The 19,919-nt window shown below is 39.1% G+C and overlaps 1 protein-coding gene across 9 annotated transcripts; it reads right to left on the reverse strand.

Moving 5' to 3' along the window:
* Positions 1-2,680: 2,680 nt before the first annotated feature.
* On the reverse strand, positions 2,681-16,474 carry MAP9 (microtubule associated protein 9). 9 transcript variants are annotated; one of them, XM_085546393.1, is made up of 11 exons: positions 16,412-16,474; positions 15,714-15,795; positions 15,248-15,353; positions 14,462-14,697; positions 13,650-13,699; positions 12,957-13,122; positions 12,235-12,324; positions 11,373-11,534; positions 10,586-10,731; positions 9,272-9,404; positions 2,681-6,836 (listed from the first exon to the last, which is right to left on the reverse strand). In XM_085546393.1, the coding sequence occupies exons 2-11, from the start codon at positions 15,720-15,722 to the stop codon at positions 6,714-6,716; spliced, it is 1,221 nt and encodes a 406-aa protein (XP_085402519.1). In that variant the 5' UTR covers positions 15,723-15,795; positions 16,412-16,474; the 3' UTR covers positions 2,681-6,713. The 9 variants fall into 9 exon arrangements, with proteins under 9 accessions (XP_085402519.1, XP_015716450.2, XP_085402518.1 ...); XM_015860964.3 differs by having other exon boundaries at positions 13,650-13,705; XM_085546392.1 differs by having other exon boundaries at positions 16,145-16,474.
* Between the last annotated feature and the right edge of the window lie 3,445 nt (positions 16,475-19,919).

The raw sequence follows: 19,919 nt of genomic DNA on the forward strand, positions 1-19,919 counted from the left end.
ACCGCTTTAAGAAATAGGATTATTTAAAGCAACTATCTGCATAGGAAAAGGTGAGAGGAACCATAAAGAGCACAGAGTAAAGAATATTTAATTTGCGAATCACCAGACAGGCTTTGCAAAGCATGGTTGGTCAATACAAGAAGCCCTAAGCTATTTATTATTCCTGCTGTTATCACCTCCCATTACTCTCATGCCATTTGCACACAACCTCTCTCAAGTGATACTCGGTAAGCCAGAAAAGTGTTTGTCCTTGAAAATCAGGTATCATTATCATGTGTCCTTGCACTGTATAAGCTACAAATACACAGAGCCGTTGCAAAAAAGCATTTTTCTAAAGCAATCTTCCTACATTTTATTGATTCACATGAGGAATAGAAACCTTAGGCGGAATGACATCTTTGCTGTGGTGAAAGTTAACAGCTTGATGCTGTACCATCTGTTTAAGGGAAAAATAAGTATCACGTTGATGTTAGGGCATAATTCTATAATGGTACTTTACACTGTATGCCAATACTGAAGACAGTCATCCTTTGAGCAGATTGATCTCTTCTGGAGGTGCAGTATGGCAGCAAGAATGGATGGAATGATTTAGTATCTTAAGCAGGAAACACAGGAAATCAGTTATATTGGAGAAAGGAAGCCAAAGGATGCTTGACAACACAGTCAGCAGAAAAGTGAACAGAAAAAATTAGCACGTTGCCTTTGGTGGCTGAAAAGAAGACAGTGATGAAGGGCAGTAACTGACAAAGTGTGAAACCAGACTGCCAGGAGCTGTGGATGCCACTCCACCACAGCTGCTGGACTGGAAGCCCTGCTGCCTGCCCACAGCCATCCTCTTCCTCCTCAAGTTTTTACCTAAATGCCTCTTACCTGTTTTCTGGGATGAGGAGTGTTCTGTGACAAGCCCACTTTCCATTTGGCTTATGCAGTATTCAGCACCATGTTCATAACAACCAGTGTTTCTACAAATGATAAATTACATGATGATAGAATGGGTTGCTTTTATTTTCTCACTGATATCCTCTCTTTGACCCTGACAGCTAAAAATAAGTTTAAATAAAAGCCTGAGTGTTTTCATTTACCTCTCAACATTTCACAAGGTAAGTTTTTCCCACTTCCATCTCAGTCAAGGACAATATTCTTACCTCCAGCTGTAGGCAATCCAAACAGTAACAACTGTATCAACGAGGCTCTACTTAGACAAAAGGTAAACCTAGGAAGATGAGCTATCTGCAGTGGTTTAACGTTGGCTGAGGTAACTGCAGCTCACATTTTGCCTACAGCTGTCAGTCGAAAGATGTTTCTGGCACAGGAGGGAAGAGTGGATGCCACCCTGCACATCTCAGGGAGGAGTAATGCCCAGAATTCACAAGAGCTCCTCATGGGAGCAGCTCTACCTACCTGCAGGGCTGTGTGACGAGGGTGGTAGACTGGGTGCTAAATCACCTCTGTACATCCTCAGTACAATTCAGCATAAGAAGCACAAAAAAACTTATATGAATTCATATGAGATAGAAGACATTTTTTTCCCCCCAAAATGTCATTTATCCTCCTAAATCCTTCAAATGCTTATTCAAGAAAGTGGAACAGATTGAATAATTTTCCATCCTCTAGATTCCCTTTTCCCAGTGTTCCTTAAATCATTTGCTGTAAGACAGCATATACGGGGAGGGTTGTTCACCTGGTTAAAATGTGCAAAGGAAAACTCAGATCAACCAGGGTATTATTGTTGTATGCAATCTCTGGGCACTGAAACAGTTAAACAGTGGAACATCCTACTTCACTTCTTGAGAGTTAATGACGCTTGAAAACAATGTTAGCCTTGCATCATTTTTTATCATCAAGAACTGGACATCCCAGTTTATGAAAATGAATATATATTCATTTTATATTTCTCTTCGTGGAAAAAAATGATTAACCTATAAAGGGAGTACTTGCTTGTTCTTTAAATGAAGAATTGATGGAAAAACTTTCCACTGATTTAGTCAGAATTTACCTAGAAATAAAATAATCACAGAAAAGGGCTATTCATTAAGTAATGAGTAGTAGAAAAGCAAAATACTTTGCACTACTAAGGGCTTTTATTGGCACTTTTCATCTGTTACATGAGTGTTGGTGCTAAAATTACACGTCACGTTGAAAGCACAGCTTAACTGAGTACAGCCTGATAATACCAAGAAGCTTGTTCATAGCCCAGGCTGAAGCAGTGAGGTAAGAATTTTGCAATTACTAATTATCCACTGAAGTCTAACCAATAAATCATATTAGCATTTTATAAATTGTTTTTTTTTATGACCAGCAGTTCAGTAGGAATAGGACGGTGGAAGAATAAGCAGCGCTTGAAAGTGTTGGTCACCTAAGAGGTGCTTATGACTGGAGCTGAGCTTTTGCATGGTTACAGGGATGAAGAAGCTGGGGTCATGGAATCCGGTGGCAGCCTTGGTTGCAATGAGACTGCAAAGCTTTCAGTCCTGCAAGAAGTGAACGAGACAAATGGCAGAACTGCAGCTTTGGTCTTCAAAGCAAGAGTTGTCCCCCAAAATCACGGTATACTAGAAAAGCTGAAGCTCCTCTTTAATAAGGCAGTGAAAAAGACAGTGTTTTTAATTAGAATCAAGTGAGTCAGTTCAACACGGAAATAACTGTGTGGAATGTACCAGTTCTGGATACACAAATGAGGTAAGAGGATCTAATGGTTTTTTATTCTGTGAATATGAAACAAAAAAATATGACACGGACCAGTGCACAGCCTTTCTAATCCAGAACAAGGGAACCGGAAATTATTTATCTTTAACATAATCCAATTTCTTTGATTCATATAAACGCTCCCCCTGCAGAGATAGTTTCTGAGAGAGGGGTAAGGCATTTCATCACATCTCTGTTTTGTCTGGACTGCTCTTGGTGAATAAATGTTTCGGGTTTGGGCAGGTCTGTATGCACCACGTAAAATCTTCTTTATTTTTCTTTATTATTATTCTTATTTTTCCCAGCAATCTGTCTCTTTAGTGTACCCAGTGCAACAATTTAATGCCTGAATAAAACACCTGGGGAAAAAAAAAAAAAGAGAAAATAAGTCACCAATGCCGTTATTCCCAAACACTGGCATCCCCAAAGTGTTTCCTTTTGTACTGGTGTGGCAGCACACAGTGAGCTGGAAGAGAGGGTGCTGTGTTAGAAGCTGTCACCTGCATAGGATACAGGTCCAAGGCTTATCATTGTTAATACAACAGATAAAGCATAGGCTGTGCTTAGCAATACTGCCTAGTTCACTTACATGTAGAAAAGGTTTAAGAAAACTGTTACATCCACAAACCAGATGAATACATTGACCTCATGATACTAAAATATACTTTATTAATAAATAACAAAATAATCGTCCTGTTATCAATAAACAAGTTAGAAAGGATTTGCACAGAAACATTTTGATGTTACTCTACACACCTTCACATCTGAGCTCCACATTTTCCTAAATCATGCTATAACAAGTCTGAAAATTAGACCAAGATTGCAAAATGTTACTATAAAAGACAAACACGAAATTGTATCGACTTCTATTGTGTGTCTACAAATCCTGAGCATTTTTTCCTCACTGAGAAGCTGTGAATTTCTGTGGGTTTGGGGTACACGACTCCTATGAAGCATGTCATCTACATCTTCCCACTTACACCTGCTGACAATTTTTTTCCATCCAATCAGCAGAAGGCTTAAAAGCCATAAAGCACAGTATTCAGCTTAGCAACAGGCATATGAGAAACCCTATTCCAGATCTGCCATTACCTCCAACACTGTTTCATTTGCATCGCTCAACTGCAAGTCCGTGAGCATAGAGACCTATCTTACTTGCTCTAGCTAGGCACTGCAAAAGTAAACATCTAGGTGATTCTGCATTCTAAATTTCACACAGGCTGCACACTTTGCCTCAGTCTCTCCTGAGGGCAGCTGTACAACAAACTCTACTGTCTGCTATACATTTTTATCTTCCCATTAAATTATACAGCTATGTAGTTTCTTGACGCACTAAACCTTGAACTTCAGGCTAGTAGTGCTAGAAGCCTAGCAGACAATGATGCACATCACTGCTGTAGCCTAAAGGCATGAATTCATCCTTTATGTTTTTCCCCATAAAATTTGTGTGGGTTAATTCTCAGCTGGCATTTTGGTTGGATTTTGCCTGTGCTGTAGTTCTGTTACTCTCCTGCTGCTACATGTAATTTTACCCTGCCTCTTGAGTCATCCACTGAAGCTGCTCTCAACTTCTTCAAAGTTTCTGCAGGCAGTAAACTTCTGCTTTCTCTCTGGGTATCAATATTGTCATTGTCATATCACTAATGCAAGAAAAAATACCTGATCTGCTGCAGAGTAACACGTAGTCCAGGCAAAGCCAGTGCCAAAGTTTATGACAGTACTGTATTCAATTGTCTGTGCTATCACACAAGTGAATACAAGAAGTGAATATAATCTTTACCTGTGCTACAGCCAGGTAAAAATCTGGTTCACCTGCAGAAAACATATAATCAAAGGATGGTGTCACAAAGCTTCCTATTTCTTCTACAAATTCCTTAGTAGAACAAAAACTGTTCCAGCCACAATACATTAGGGTGAGCAGCCTGATAACAGAAGGCAAGAAACAAATAAAAGCATAAAAGCCAAGTCAAGTACAATTATCCTTGAAGGAAGAAACAGACCTGGAAGGAAGAGATAGGACCAGCAGAGACCTGCTAAAATGTTCCAATAAAGGGCATGAGTCTACCTACTGTTCTAACATCTCACCTGCTTCTGTCGAACTTTGATAAAGCTTGAAACAGGAATTCAAAGAATGATGAACAGAACCACATTCAACAATAAGGAAATAAAATATCCTTCTAATTTCACTTTTACATATATCTCAGTGATAACTCCCCTGTGCAGCATTATGGCAATAGAAACTGTTTTGGACAAAACAAATGCATTTAAGTCCCCTGTGCCTCTCAACAAAACACAACAAATAAGCAAGAAACTTCTGGAACAACAGAGATTCCCCTGTTTGACAATCTTGAGCTTTGTTTCTCAGGAGATGCCCCAACATTACATGAAATATAGAATTAGTGAGTATCTCAGTAATTTATAAACATGATGTTTCTGTGCAAGATTTCGCATTAATTGCAAAACATTCTTCTAAAATAACATTTCTGATAGGAAAGGGGAAATTCTTGAAATATTTGTAAATACCTCAGGTGGTGAGAACTGTCCTAAGTATTGTCCCTCCTTGCTCGGGAGACCGGCTTTCCTCCTGGTGGTCTCTGAGACTTCAGGCCTAAACATGGTCTCCACTAGACAGCCGGCTTATTCCAAGAAGACCGTGGTGACCCAGATGAAAGGCCTGCCCAGAATTGCAGCTGTTCAGTTCTCCAGCTGCAGTGAGTGCCTGAGCCTGATGCTGCTCAGGGAGGGTGGCAGGGATTCCAATTGTGTGAGGTGTGAGCAGGTGGATGAGCTGCTCAGCCTAGTGGTGGAGCTCAAGGAAGAGGTGAAGAGACTGAGAACAATCAGGGAGTGTGAGTGGGAGACTGACTGGTGGACTGACTTGCTGGCATGCCAGAGGGAGGGGGTGCCAGGGAGATAACCCCAGAACAGTGGTGGATACCCTGTCCTGCCACAGTCATACAGACCTGACTGATGAGGAGGGTTGGAACAGAGTTCTGACTAGGCATCGTGGGAGCCCCCTCCACCCCGCCTTCTTCCACAGCTGCAAGCAACAGATTAGAGATGCTGGAAATCAAAGGACAGGTGAGTGGAGAGGAATGGATGATCTGCCTAGGAGGGAGCCTAAGGAGAGGCAGACACCCCCACACCTTGAGACCTCCAGGAAACTCCCAAAACTGGTTAAACCCACTGATTATCTTGCACTACTCGGAGATCAGGTGGGCAGTGATGAAATTGCTCAGAAAAGCCTACGAACTATGAAAAGAGATTTCAGGGGTTTAGGGTGTTTAGTTAAAGGAGAGGGAGCTCAAGTGACTTTTTGTTCTATACATTCAGGAACAGCAAGGGACACAGAGCAGGCTTGGAAAGCACAAGCAATGAATTATTGGCTCAGAGGCTGGTGTTGAGCCACAAACTTTGGGTTCCTCTATCATGGGGCAGTTTACTCATCCCCTGGCCATGGAACCCACCTATCTCAAAGGGGGGCAACAAATCCTAGTGCAGGAGCTAGCAGGGCTTATTGAAAGAGCTTTAAACCGGGCTTGTTTAGCTTGGAGAAAGCTCCAGGAAGACCTCATTGTGGCCTTCCAATACTTGAAGGGAGCATATAAACAGGAGGGAGAACAGATGTTTACAATGGTGGACAGCAATAGGACAAAGGGGAATGGTTTTAAACTGAGACAGGGGAGGTTTAGGTTAGATATTTTGAGGAGTTCTTCCACTAAGAGGGTGGTGACGCACTGGAACAGGTTGCCCAAGGACGCTGTGATACCCCATCCCTTGAGGCATTCAAGGCCAGGCTGGATGTGGCAGCTCAGGGCCATTATGTTAAATGCATAATTACAAAAGTGCATTTGTTAATGTCATGGAATAGGACAACTGACCCATTTCAACTCCAGAGATCAAATAAATTAAAAAGAAAGGATGCAATATCTATCACAGATTCAGTGAAAAACAGCTGTTACTAAAATTACAGACTAGCATTGAGAGCATAAGCTGATCATCTTTTCGTACAGTGGGCAGTAGACTGCTCAGTAATAATTTGTATAGGTGACTTTGCCAGGTGGGATCCACGGAAAAGCCACTTCATTCCTATGCACAGCCTGGAGGTTCTTCTGCTTCTTCTTGAGTTTTTCTCTTCTTTTTATGTTTTCCTGAGAACAAAACATTATGTCAAATAAAAGAACTCCAGCAATTGAAAAGTCAGAATTATTGCTACATCCTTCCCATACTAAATGCAAAGTTAGAACACAGTACAGATTTGCCATTTGGAACTTAGCACATCCTCCTTAGGGATTCAGCCATACACACTGCACTGTTTCACAGAGAGGCACTGTAACGTGTTATTAACTGCAGATGAAGTGACAGTCTTGGGCATGAGATGACTTCGTGTGCTCTCTAAACAAAAACTACAACAAAAAGCTTTGTGGATTAGGTATGGTGTTTGTCTTGGATTGTAGCAAGTAGACAGATCAATACAATGGGAAAGGCATTACAAGAAAGGTGTGATAACAGAAGGACAGGCACAGTAGAGAGGTGCAGTGTGGATAGCCAGGCTTAAAACCACAATCAATGTTGCTATATCCAACCTTGTTTGTTTTTTTCTGTTGCAACATGCCAGCCAGTATTTTGAAGCAACATAAAAGTTTCAGACTTTCACACATGTCAACTGTGTTGCTGCGTAAGTACTGCTCCCTGAAGAGAGCCATAACTGGCACTCTTAGATAACACATGCTACTGGAACTCCAAGGGATAGCACAGATCCTGCTGTAGTGCAAATACTGAAACACTGATTGAACATCTGGTGGGAAGGCAGGGCCAGCCCAGGGAGATCAGGGGCATGCAATTAACCTTGATTGACTGGAAAGGGTGGACCAGGATCCACCCCTTTCCAGACCTCATTTAAGTGTTGGCAGTGGAGATGGGGTATCTCTTGCTGGAGATCCATGCCTAATTGAGGACTTTCAAATATAAGTAGCTCTTTTCCTTCACTTCTGTATCTGCTGCACTTAGGCTCATTCTCATTTGTTGTAGCCAAAAACTCTGCTATACCACTACTATCGTAGTACTTTCGATCTCATTATAGCATTATGCTTGGTAAGCCAAGTAGGTACTTATTTATGATGGATTACCCTAAAAAAAAAAAAAGTATCAGGTGGTCACTGGGACCCCAAATCCACCAAAAGAGGATCTCTTGGAGAATCCCTGGGATTCCTGGTTTCCCTGTGGTTAAGTGCTGCTTCAATTATTGAGAATGGGGACCTATGAGGGACAATGGTCCTGTTATTAAATCCCCTTCAAAAATGACTGATTTATTGAATAAGTTAGGACAGAACTTCTTGACAACTGAGGAAAGACTAGTAGCAGCATATGCCATGGCATGGCAGCTGCTTCTCTATATTAACAAGCATCATTCATTAGAAGAAGTATTAGAAGATGAAAAAGAGCTTTTGAAAACTCCTATTAGACAGCTAGAAAATAAAATTACACCTTTGGAGGGACAAACTGCCCCACCTTTAAATAGAACTTTCTCTTTGAAATTAAAATTCATATCATTAGAAGATGGCCATATGTGACAATAATACATAATGAAGAAAAACATCCTTTAATTACTAGATAACGGCAGCATGTAGAATCACATGGCCAAACAAAAGTGACGTATCAACAAATACTGGTTTATGGACATCAATGGAAGAAAATCAGGATTATTTTAGAGAACTAGCAATGAAGGAGGCGCAGTATATGATGATGCCTTTGAGAGTCCAGACTCGATTAAGTTTTTGGTGAGGATGAGGGACCTCATTACAACAAGCTCCTCCCCAACAATATGGCACACTGGTGTCCATGCTGAAACCCTTAGTGGCCTTGCAGGCCATTATCCAAAAGGCTGCCCAACTGATAGCTGAACTAAGAGAGATACAGTGCCTTTGGACCAGGCACAATATCTGAATGTTGGGAAGGTCAGAGGTTCTCACCATAACTAAAACCAAGTGACCTACTCCTTGGGACCCATATGGGTATCCAGGAAACAAATGTTCAATTACTTAATCTGGGCTGGGGTTCGAGTTGCTAAAATTGATCTCCAGCCCAATCATGTCCTCCTCCAGCTATTGTAGGAAAAATATAAGTGGCAGCATTTGAATTTCATCCTTTCTAGTCAATGAAAGTAATCTCAAACTTCAGTAAAATGGCTTTTATCAATTCTCTACTTTAAATGTTTTCTCAAACATAAATGCATACACTATTGGAGCTAGTACTGCTACTAGGTTTTGCTGATTTTATGGTGCAGTGAGCTGGCCCTTCAGAGATGGCTGCTCCTGACAAAGAATGGAAAAAAGCACTATGGAACACGCAACTCCAAGTCACGTAAGTAGAGAAAAAGTATCTTTCATATATGTTAAAATTCCAGCACACTACACATAATTATTTTGCTCAAGAAGTTTTGGAGGCTCGCTACGTAATACTGCCATCATCTGGTTTCTCCTGTAACACCACAAAAAAAACAGGAATATTAAAATGCTAAGTATTCATACTCATTACTGAATATACTTCTTTGATTTTTACATAGTGTAAAATACATATATATTACCAGCCATCTTTCATATTCTTCTATGGCCATTTTATCTTTTTCATCCTTTCTTTCCTGTTGTATTTTTTTTCTTCCTCTCTCTAGGACTTTTTCTGCCTTCTTTTGTCTCAAATATTCTTTCTTTTTGTCATTCCTGTGAAAAGGATGAACAGGAAATCAGTTTTCAACAATCTAAATGCAGTATCTGTGACTGATTTAAGTAAACTGATTTCAAAGAGCTATTCTATGCATTTAATAATGGATTAACAATATTCATATGTAAAATCTTCAACGTCCATCTTCACATGTGATATTACCAAGGTATATGTAGCTTGCTCTGAAAGTCATGCCTCCTATTTATTTTCATGGAAACAGCAGATACTGTATGGGAACTGCTGAGGCATGGCCTGAAGCTCTATTGAGCACCTGAGGAAAGAAGCCAGTCAGCCTTGGGAGCACAGATAAAGGTAATTCCAAAACATGGTTTGTCTTTTACAGTGTTGTTGCCATGACTGAAAATCTGTCCACTGACAGTGTTCACATCCACTGTTTGGTCAGCAGGTGCTGTTTTTAACCCATGGAGGAATTCAGTGACATACCTTTGCCTCATGTACACTTCCACATCAGATACTATTTTGTCAGATTGCCCCTCTGCTGCCATATGCCAGACAGCAACAGCGTGTAATGAAATATTGGTAGGAACAATCAAACTCTACTGCTATACCACCAACATTAGCTTCTGACTTTGCTGGCCAACATAATAAAGTAGGAGGCATTACTTTTGGAGCAGCCCTCATACACGAACTTACTCTCCTACCGATTACAGCATTGTTTTATTGATGCTACTTTCTTTTTCACATTTTACCATATAAAAATAGATTTAAAAGTTGTGCAGGTAATAAGTTGCACATGGTCTCTGAAAACTCAGCTTGTAAAACTAACAAAGAATTTCTCCAGCAGACACATCTTATTTGCTTTTGAATACACCTGCATTCGTTTATTGTATTATAAAAGCTTGAAGAAATATCTACCTTCCTTCCCACTGCTTACTAATGAAGCATGACACTAGTCATTTAAGACCTAATACTAAGTGAATCCTACTTATCAGTTGCTGTATCTCTGCCTGGGCTGAGACTGTTGTCTTCTGGGGAAGAAAGAGTCTAAGTTACTAAAATGAAAGAAGCTGCAGGCTGTTCTTACAGCTTATTAGCTCCGAGTGAAAAGCCTGATCCCAACCATGTCACCAGTCCCCAGTCAACAGCATATCAAACACTCACAGACAACCTGTTAAGCACAATACTGGAAAATGATAATCCAAAACCCAAAAGGAGGTACCATTTTTCAACTGCTGATATGTTGTCTCTCTTCTTTTCTGCAGCTAATTCCTCTTCTTTTCTCTTTCTGATTCTTTCAGACTGTTTTTCCTGTCTGCCTTGTTCTTTCAAATATTCTATTTTCTTCTCTTTCCATTTTTTAAATGCCTAAAGAAAACAACAGGTTAATTATCAGTCTTACCCCTCATCTTGGTGTCTAATACTCTCTTCATTTATTCAGAATTATTTTGTTATTTCTATACTTTCAAATTTTGGAATATTTACTTGCTGCATTGCTCAGAAATGGATCTTGCTGTATCTAAAATGGGTAAACTGTTTTCCCCAGTAAGCCTTAAATCTTTGCCTATGTATTTACACGTTGTTCATTTCTCATTCAGCTGACAGAATCTGAATACAAAAAAAATGCCTGTTTGCATATAGGTATTATACAGCAAAAAAGAAAAAACACAGTACTGCTTAGGTTGGAAAGGATCTTAAAGATCATCCACTTCCAAACCCCAAAACAAAGCTGCTTCTACTCGAGCACCCATCTTGGATGTCTAAGAGGACACATTGCCTCTGAGTTCTCATAGTATGGAAACCAGAACCTCAGGGCTACAGGGAACTTCAGACAGAAGTAGCTGCATATTTTCAACAGAAAGAATCTCACAGTACTCTGTATTCAAAGACTAACCATGTTTAGATTTTGGAATCCACTTCATTTCCATCTCCTGATGGATTAACTGTGCTATCCTCAACAATTCCCTAAACCACATCTGATATACATTTATGTACATACTTCACATTACCTTCTGTGCTGCTTCTGCTCTCTCTGCATTCTGTTCTGCTGCTTCCTTTTCCTTAAGTTTCTCAAGCTTCTTTTTTTCATTCAACTTCTTTGCTTCTCTTGCTTTCATTGCCTTCCAGCTATTAAAAGATGCATTTGCTTCCTCTCTTTTAACAGCTTCTTTCTAGATCAAAAAATACCATTCTCAATTTAAGTATATTTGAATATAAAGTACAACTATAGTTCAAAGTACATGCTTTGAACTAATTCTCATATAAAGATTAATCTAATAAACAAAGAAATGGAAATAGATTTGTAGAAAACACTCCAAATGAAGTATGAACTATATACTTCTATGCTCATTTTTAACTTAATTTACTCAGATTTATATAAACTTTTATTAACTACTTCTTCAAAGTGTGCAGAAGAACACAAAATACATATTCAATACTCAGAAGGAAAACCTGTTTAATATTGAAAAAACAGATCTAAGAACTACATATTCAGAATGTTGAAAAGCATCCCTTGAGATATTGAGCAAACTAACTTTCCAACAGAAGATATGTTAAAACTTAATACTAGAATGGATGAGCATCCTGAAGTCTTTGTGAACAAACTTGAAAATTAATCCAAGAATGCTTCTAACATAACTGGTGTAAAGCAGGTATGTTTGGATGTTTCTGCAGGAAAGCACTAGGCTTATACCCTTTAGAACAATCATAATAACTAGGACACGCCACCTTCTGTTCCAGCTCACTCTATTCTAGAGTAAACCAGTAACCTTATAATAAGAGAGTGATGCAATTTGTAGAAAGCTTAGGTCAACACACTTCAAAAAGAATGATAGGTTGTCCACTTCACTTAAAACAAGAGTGCAAACAAACCCTTTCAGTATCATTCCTCAGCTCTTCAGCTTTTTTCTTTTCAGTTCTCTTTAATTCCAGTTGAATGGCTCTTTTCTTTTCCATCCAGTTCTGTAAGAATCATTGGAAGGGATATATTCAAAAGTGTTTTTAAAACTGTAAATAAGTTCTGTTAAAACAATATTAGCAGTACCAGTACAATGACCACCAAAGTGACTCCCAATACTTCCACTTGCTACTGCAGTAACTACCCTATGTGGAAAAAGTAAGCTGTGGTTCAAATCACACTGTTCTAAGCACCTTGGGCATGTATTTTTTGGTGTTCAAAGAGGTCTAAGAATCTACAATAATAGCTGCAAGTATGAAAAACCTTACAGATCTCTAAAATCTTTAAAAAACATTATGTAAAATTCTACACAGAATACACAGATTATCACTCCATAGAGACTGCCAGATGTGCTTTACTTTTAAAGGAATTTAAAGAAACTACGTTGCTCAAGTAAAAGTAAGGAAATCATCTTACACATCTGAGAATAGTCTGACATAACAGTCAATCACAAAACACTGCATACCTCTCATTTGGTTTATCAGTTCATAATTTGATAAGAAAGCATCACTAACAGAAGAAAAAAGTTATGACATATACAAGTAATATCATTAGGAATACTGACATAACAAAAGTAAGTGCTGCTGAATCTAACTAGACTCCTATATGCATAGGGGCTTGGGGCTTTAAGATCTACCTGGAAAACAGCTGCTCGCAAACTATCTGCTTTGTCAAACTCTGTACTGTTCTTCTGCAAGTGTTTATCCTCTAACACCTTTAATGTTCCCAAATAGTGAGGTGGAACAGTTGAAGCTGATGGAACAGCCTTCACTTTTTCCTTTAAGTGTGCAGAAGACAAAAACCTACAAAGACACAGACATTATTAAATATCCTTCTATTTATTGGAACTGATAGCAAGTGATGTTCCTTTTTTTCCATTTTTAAACTTGATATCAGAAGTTACTGTGACTGTAGATGCACTTGTGTGAGGACAGAAAAAGAAGGAAGCCTGTTTCTTTTGGACAACTTGTTATTGATAAAACAAGCCATTACTCAACATATTCAGACAAAGATCATTTACAAGCTCCTTATACTTTCACCTATTAGAACAACAACAACAAAAAAAAAGCTTTAAAACCTGTAAAGATATCATGGGCTGGATTCACTGGTGAAGATATTAGCACAAACTCATTGTAGACACTAGCAAAAGACACGGAGTCTAATTTTAGCAAGGATTATAATAACATGCCTCGTCTTTTCTCCACAGATGGCCAGCAGTTGTTAGCAACTAAGAAATTGTTGATAGAAGATGAGCGTGAAGTGATACTGTCACAGTACTTACATATACCCCCTGCCCTGTAGACAGCAATATATAGTGTAACCCTCTTACTTGCAAGATGAGGATTCTGAGCTCTGTAGAACTTCTTTCATTGTTCCACCCTGTTTCTAAGAAACAAAAAGGAAAGGAAAAACTGTAGTCTCTCAGGTAACAGAACTAGATTATGATGACACGGATTCTGAAGGCTAATGTTAAATATGTTAATATGCCAAATACATACACAAGAAAGCCACTCAAATATAGCACAGGTGCAACACAGGCTAAAGAAGTTTGTTTCTTTGTTGGTTTTTCTTATAAAGTAGGAAACAAACACCTTTTGGAAAGTTTGGAACAGTACTTACAATGCAGAAGCCCGTGGTTCAGAGACAAGGAGGAATAAAAACAACCTGGCTGCGCAGTGGGTTTCCCTGCTACCACATTAACTGTTTTTAATATTTAGCTTTAGCAGTTACATATATCCGCATATTTTCTTTCTTACAGTAAGGCCTAAGGTGCTTTGCATCTTATTTGTTAATCAAGTCATACAATGAATTCCAGTTAACATATACTGCTCATTTCAACTCAGAATAGACATTTCGCATTTTTACTTCAACAAGGTTATTAAACTCAGACCTGCAAAGACATACTGCACTAATTTTATCAGTTTTAAACTAATAATGTAAAAAGTGTTCCCTACCCCTTCAAAAAGGTATTCCTTATATCTTCCTTAAAAATAAACATAATTTATGCAAGCCTTGGGTCCAGAATTTTTACAAGCAGACATTTATACACTAAAGGAGCCAACAGTAAATTCATTTACAAAACCTTTCACTGCATTTCTAGGACATTTTTCTGAACAACAGTAAAAATGCACACAAAAATACCTGGACAGAATCCTTTGAAGTGCTTTTTGCCTCCCCACGATGTTCAGACTGATCTTGTATTGTAGTAGTTACTACTGGCTCTTGCACATCTCTCTCCTTACATGAACTCTCATCTGTTGACTTCTCTGACTTTGTTTTCTCATGTACTGTGGTGGTCATTGCTTCTATCACAGCAGAGGTTTTGCTATTATTATCTTCCAGTTTCATGTCACTGATGTTCATATCTTTCTTCTCATCTAGCAGAAGTAAAAAGATTAAGCGGACACATCCATTTAGACAACATATGAACAATAATTTATTTTCTGTATACGTCTTTATAAGAACAATATGTAATAATGACAAGAGTACTCAATTACACTGAAATGAATGACTGGACTGGCAACATTAAAGCTTTAACAAATGTTATAGAATGTAAAAAACTACGAGAACAGGCAAATTTCCCATCTTTCTCTCCACTCAAACACATTTCTAATGTAGCAACCAAAAATAGTCATTTCAATCACATATGAACTCTTCTGACGTCTAGTCAACTACCACTTTCTAAGACACAGTTCTACAACATTTTGAAACACGCAGTTTCTAAATGCATGGGACAATACTGGACTTAGGCATAACTTCAAGAATAAGGCCAGGCCCTTCATAGAAGCAGAATCCAAGGAGACACAAGGGCAAGAGAGAAGAAAGGTAATTACAAAACCTGCCAATTTTAAGACTTGTACCGGAACCTTAGATGCTACTAAGGCATAAGCAATGACACCCACCTGGTTTTACACACTTAAGTCCTACCTTTTTCAGGAGGTGCTTCTTCACACAGTATTGAATTGGAGTCTCCAGAACTCTCATTATGGGGAGCAGAGGAAAATGATGGAGAAGTACTTTCTGGACGTGGACCCTTAGATCAGAAAGTGGTAAATAAACAAGCGGGCAATCCATAACAATTAACTATTTGATTAACTATTTATCTTGACATCAAAATACACTGATAGAACGTTTCTTCAAAACTCTCGAAGTATTGGTACTGTCTTACATTCAGAGAAACCAAACCAATCAATAGATTTCTTAGACTGCAAAATATGACAAAATCATTCTTTTTCTTTCCAACAAGAAACAGGATGTCTTATCTGCCCTCACCATAAGAATATTACTGGCAAAGATTTTTCCCCACTCTTATTTTTTACAGAAAACGTTGATAGCTAAATAAAAGTTACTATCAAAAGCTCCCAAAGTAAATTGTAATAAAATAAACACATACCTTCTTCATTGCACTCCTAATTCAGGACCAGAGCTTCTGGCAAGGACTGTTTCCTTGGGTGAGTCTCTGGCATTCAGAGTAGCTATGGACAACGGCATCCAAAACAAAGGCAATACATCTCTATGAATTATTTTTCCTTCTGACCTACTAAGCTCAATGTCTCTCTGCAATCAGCTTTTCCCTGTACACTTCTTGGTTGAGCTGATGTTTTATAACAGCCACCTAGCGACGGAACGTTGGTGTTCTCAGATGAAAATGAGTGTTATCGTTTAACTTACATGTAACTAAATACACGTTAGTTTGGACTGTTTTGTGAAGCTAGATTCAATCATTTTCAGTTAAACGACTGATTTCAGTTAAATAACAGTACATCTATCGTAACCTTGGGGGGAGGGGGAGGTAAATATAAACAGCTACATAAAGTTACTTGCATTCTTTGAGGAGTGCTCTCAGGGCTCGTCCACCTTCAGCGATGCTTCTGCTCCTTCCCTAAGCCAGCCACTAAGCAGCAGAACTACTGCAACAATATCGAAGTGCTTTCTTGCCTTGCACACCCTCAGCTTTGGTTTCTTTTCGATGCCGCTTAACTCGTGCCCCTTGAGAGCATCGGCTGCTTCTTGCAGCTCATTCTGAAACAGCTTCGCAAAGAACTTTTACATAGAAACTCACTGCAAAGTCAGCGTTAACCCCCTTCCTACCTGGTCGCACGCCTCCCACCGCCGGCTCATCCATCCAACGACATGGCCGATGCCTCCCTCCCCTTCCGCTGAGCGCTACCATCATACGAAGCAGGAAGGGTGGGTGTGCTCGGCTGTGCTCTGCGGGATGGGTGAGGATTCGAGGCATGCCCTGCCTGCGGGAGCTCAAACAGGACCCGTTTAAGCTGTAAAAGTAATAAAAAAATAAACGCGTTCTTTTTTCTGTAGCGGTGTAACGGCAAATGCCGCCGCAAGGCAAAATCCTACGTTACGAGCATCCGAGGTGTTCGTTTCACTAAACTCCAGCAGGTGGCAGCAAAACCTTTTAAGATAAAAAAAAAAAACTGGTTTATTTGTGATGTGTCTGCTTGAATTTTTCGAGTTTCTTTCATCTTAGCAATGATGTATGTGGCACTTCTAGAAAGACCTTGCGTTCATGTAGAAGCTTTCCAGCTTTGCACACTCTATACAGAAGGAAGAAGGTTTTTTATTATCTTACTTATAATACGTTTTTGTCAGAACATGTGAACATCAGGGCGACATCTGACAGTCTTACCTCAGGCAAAATCCCACTGACACCCACTGAGATGAGTGGGGTTTATTCCTAACTGAGAGTGTAAGCCTCTGATGTAACTATAAGCATTTTTAAGGGTTCACTTAAATATTCTAACAGCTTACTGGGGTCAAAAAGCATAAGATTTTATGGCCTGAAAGTGATCATTACATCTCTGTTGATGTTTTCTTGATTGATAACTGCTCAATATGCCACAAATGTGAAGTTATCAAAAAGATGTACACTGGAAGGTGAAGATGCTGTTTTTCTCCCACATACACGAGGAGCATGGAGAACAACACTTTGAGTAAATCCCCCAATTATCTTAATTCAGCTAAAATAAATGTAGAAGGACTATTTAATTCTGTTGCCCAAATGTAGGTCAGTCTCTGCCTACCCAGAAACTTACAAATAACTTGTTTAAAACAAACAGCAAGAGGATACAGTGGCAAGCACTGCGATGTGATTCTGATTGGCTAGGATGAGATTTTCAGATGGTTAGCTCACATGCATATAAACAACTTTCAGATGTCTTTTATTTGAGATGGTGTAAGATTTGATTCAGGCTTTCCTCAGAGGAGATTGCACACTGAGTGACACATCTAACATCATATGCCATAAGTCACTGTAAATCAAAAGATATAAAACCTCTCACTGGAGAAAAACAGGGCTTCTGTTTGCTTTGATCTTTCCCAAAGTTGAAAGTTATATTGAAAGGAGGTTTAATGACATGACAAAGTTCTCAGGTTGATGTACGCTCCTGTAGAAAGTGATATTTTGTGTTAGTTGCAAGAGTCTTAGCTCATAAGTGACTATTCCGGTTCCTGGTATCAGTGGGATTTAGATTTAGTTCAGTATTCCTATGAACCTTACAGCAGCATTTGGTTAGGAATGCTCCTGGTTTTTGGTTTTTGTGTGCATTCTGATTTAGGAGTGTGACAGTACAAGTAACTTCTTCAACTGCACAGCAAGTGGTGTCTTCTACATGTTTACTCTCCCAGGAATTTTTAAGGACAAACACTAAACACTGCCCTTCCCATTTTTCCTCTTGCTTCATATGACATCATCTATTACAATGTGCCATAATTTGATAAGCTATGCCTGTCTTGCCAAAATACACCATCCATTTTCTGATTGTCTGAAAATAAAATTGGAAATATGATCAATCGTATCTTAAACCTGCAGGGGTAGGTCTGCTGGAGAAGATCTGCAAGTCATTTGGGTCAGACACAGCTGAGCTGAGTTTGACCTTTGGTGCCTCGGGTGGTGAGAGCAGAGTCATTGTGTTGGGAAAACATTCTGTATAGGCAGAGATCAGGAAAAACTCTCAGGGTTCATAGGTGGGTTATAAACTGCAATGTATGCTATCTCAGGAACTCCAAAGCCCAGAGCTACCCAAACCAGCTTTAAACAGCTCTGGAGTAACTGCAAAAGCAGCCAGCACAGCAGGGAAATGCACAACAGCACTTCAGCCTTTTGCTGTCCTCATCATAATTGAGTCTCTCATCACCAATCCAACAGGAGAATATTTGACAACTCACCTTAATTAATTTAACTCCTATGGGCAGTTATGTACAGGTATCCCTGAACTATTCCACAGCTACTTCTCCAACATAGGTAAAAGCAATTGTATTCCAGTAAATTACGAAATACTTCATTTTTAATCACATCTGGGACCAACTGAAAGAAGAGCTGTCAGACTGAAACTTTAGCTTAAAATTGACTCATCATTCATTCCCATGGGAAGATCAATACGCGTAAACAAAATATTTCCTTTTTTTTTTTGTTGTTTACTGGAACTGCATTTAGTGGCTTCCCACCTTGTTTCCAAAAGAGAAAAGCTAAGTTTGTAATGCATTGTTAATTCATAGAACATAGGAACACCCATAAAACATGCTGTAGGTAGGAAATCCATATTGTCATCTGTACAAATTCATCCTCTCACATTTACATTTTGATTCTGACTTGCAAATAGCTTAATAAGATTCAGTCAGGATGAGAAAGTATGCCAGGTTTGCTTGGTAGTTTATTGCCCTCAGGAATATTACCTGATATTACCTTCAAACTTGAATTTGATAAATGTTATGTGTCTGCAAAAGTGGAGCAAAAGAGGAATGGTTAAAACAAGTAAATACAGGTGACAGAAAGTTAATGTAGATAGTCATATATAGAGGAAGATGTGCTCTTGACTGGTTGCTTTAGGCCTGAGCATTTGACTTAAAAGCAGCAGGTGGAGGTAGATATCAAGGTAAAAAAAGCAATAAAAAATAAAGTTATTTTAAGCTTAATTTTTTTGCTTGTCTTTTGTGTGTATGTATGATAGTACTTGGTGTGATTTTAACGAAATGCAAATGGAAGACAGGGAAATGAAGAAGTGAGACACAGCTGCTGTATTTTTGGGCTTGGTCATGGTAACAGACAGTGAACTTTTCAAACAGAGAGAGATCGGATGTGTTAGTGATGGCCGATTACACTTCCTGTTAAGGGGAGTCAGAAAATGTGACTCTTTTCATGTCAAGTGGAGTCGTTTTGTGTGCAAATGACTCAAGCTACTTGTATCTGCTGTAAATTCTTCACTTAAAGTCTTGCAGATGTGCTCTGGTTAAATAAACATCTTTGATAGAAAGCTCACAGACTTGTATTTTCACTAAACATCTCTCACTTGAAGCATCTGTACGTATTAATGCTGACAGGAAAACACAACAGCTGTTAAGTGCTGAGGAGCAACTCAGGCCTTTACTGTTATGGCACATTTTACTGCAACAGGAAGAAGCCCTGTCATATTATCACCTGCACTTTTGAGAAGCATCAGAACTTCAGCTGTTTCCACACTCTGGCTCACTAGAGGTGGGTACACAGGACTTTGGATTAAAGACAGTGTCCTGCGGCACTGCAACCCCGAGGGATTAGTCTGACATCATTAGAATTAATCAGAGATAAGAGATGCAGTAAAAG

The sequence above is a fragment of the Coturnix japonica genome, chromosome 4 (assembly GCF_054131305.1).
Source record: "Coturnix japonica strain WE chromosome 4, WE-NBRP24, whole genome shotgun sequence".
In the NCBI taxonomy this organism is placed as follows: domain Eukaryota; kingdom Metazoa; phylum Chordata; class Aves; order Galliformes; family Phasianidae; genus Coturnix; species Coturnix japonica.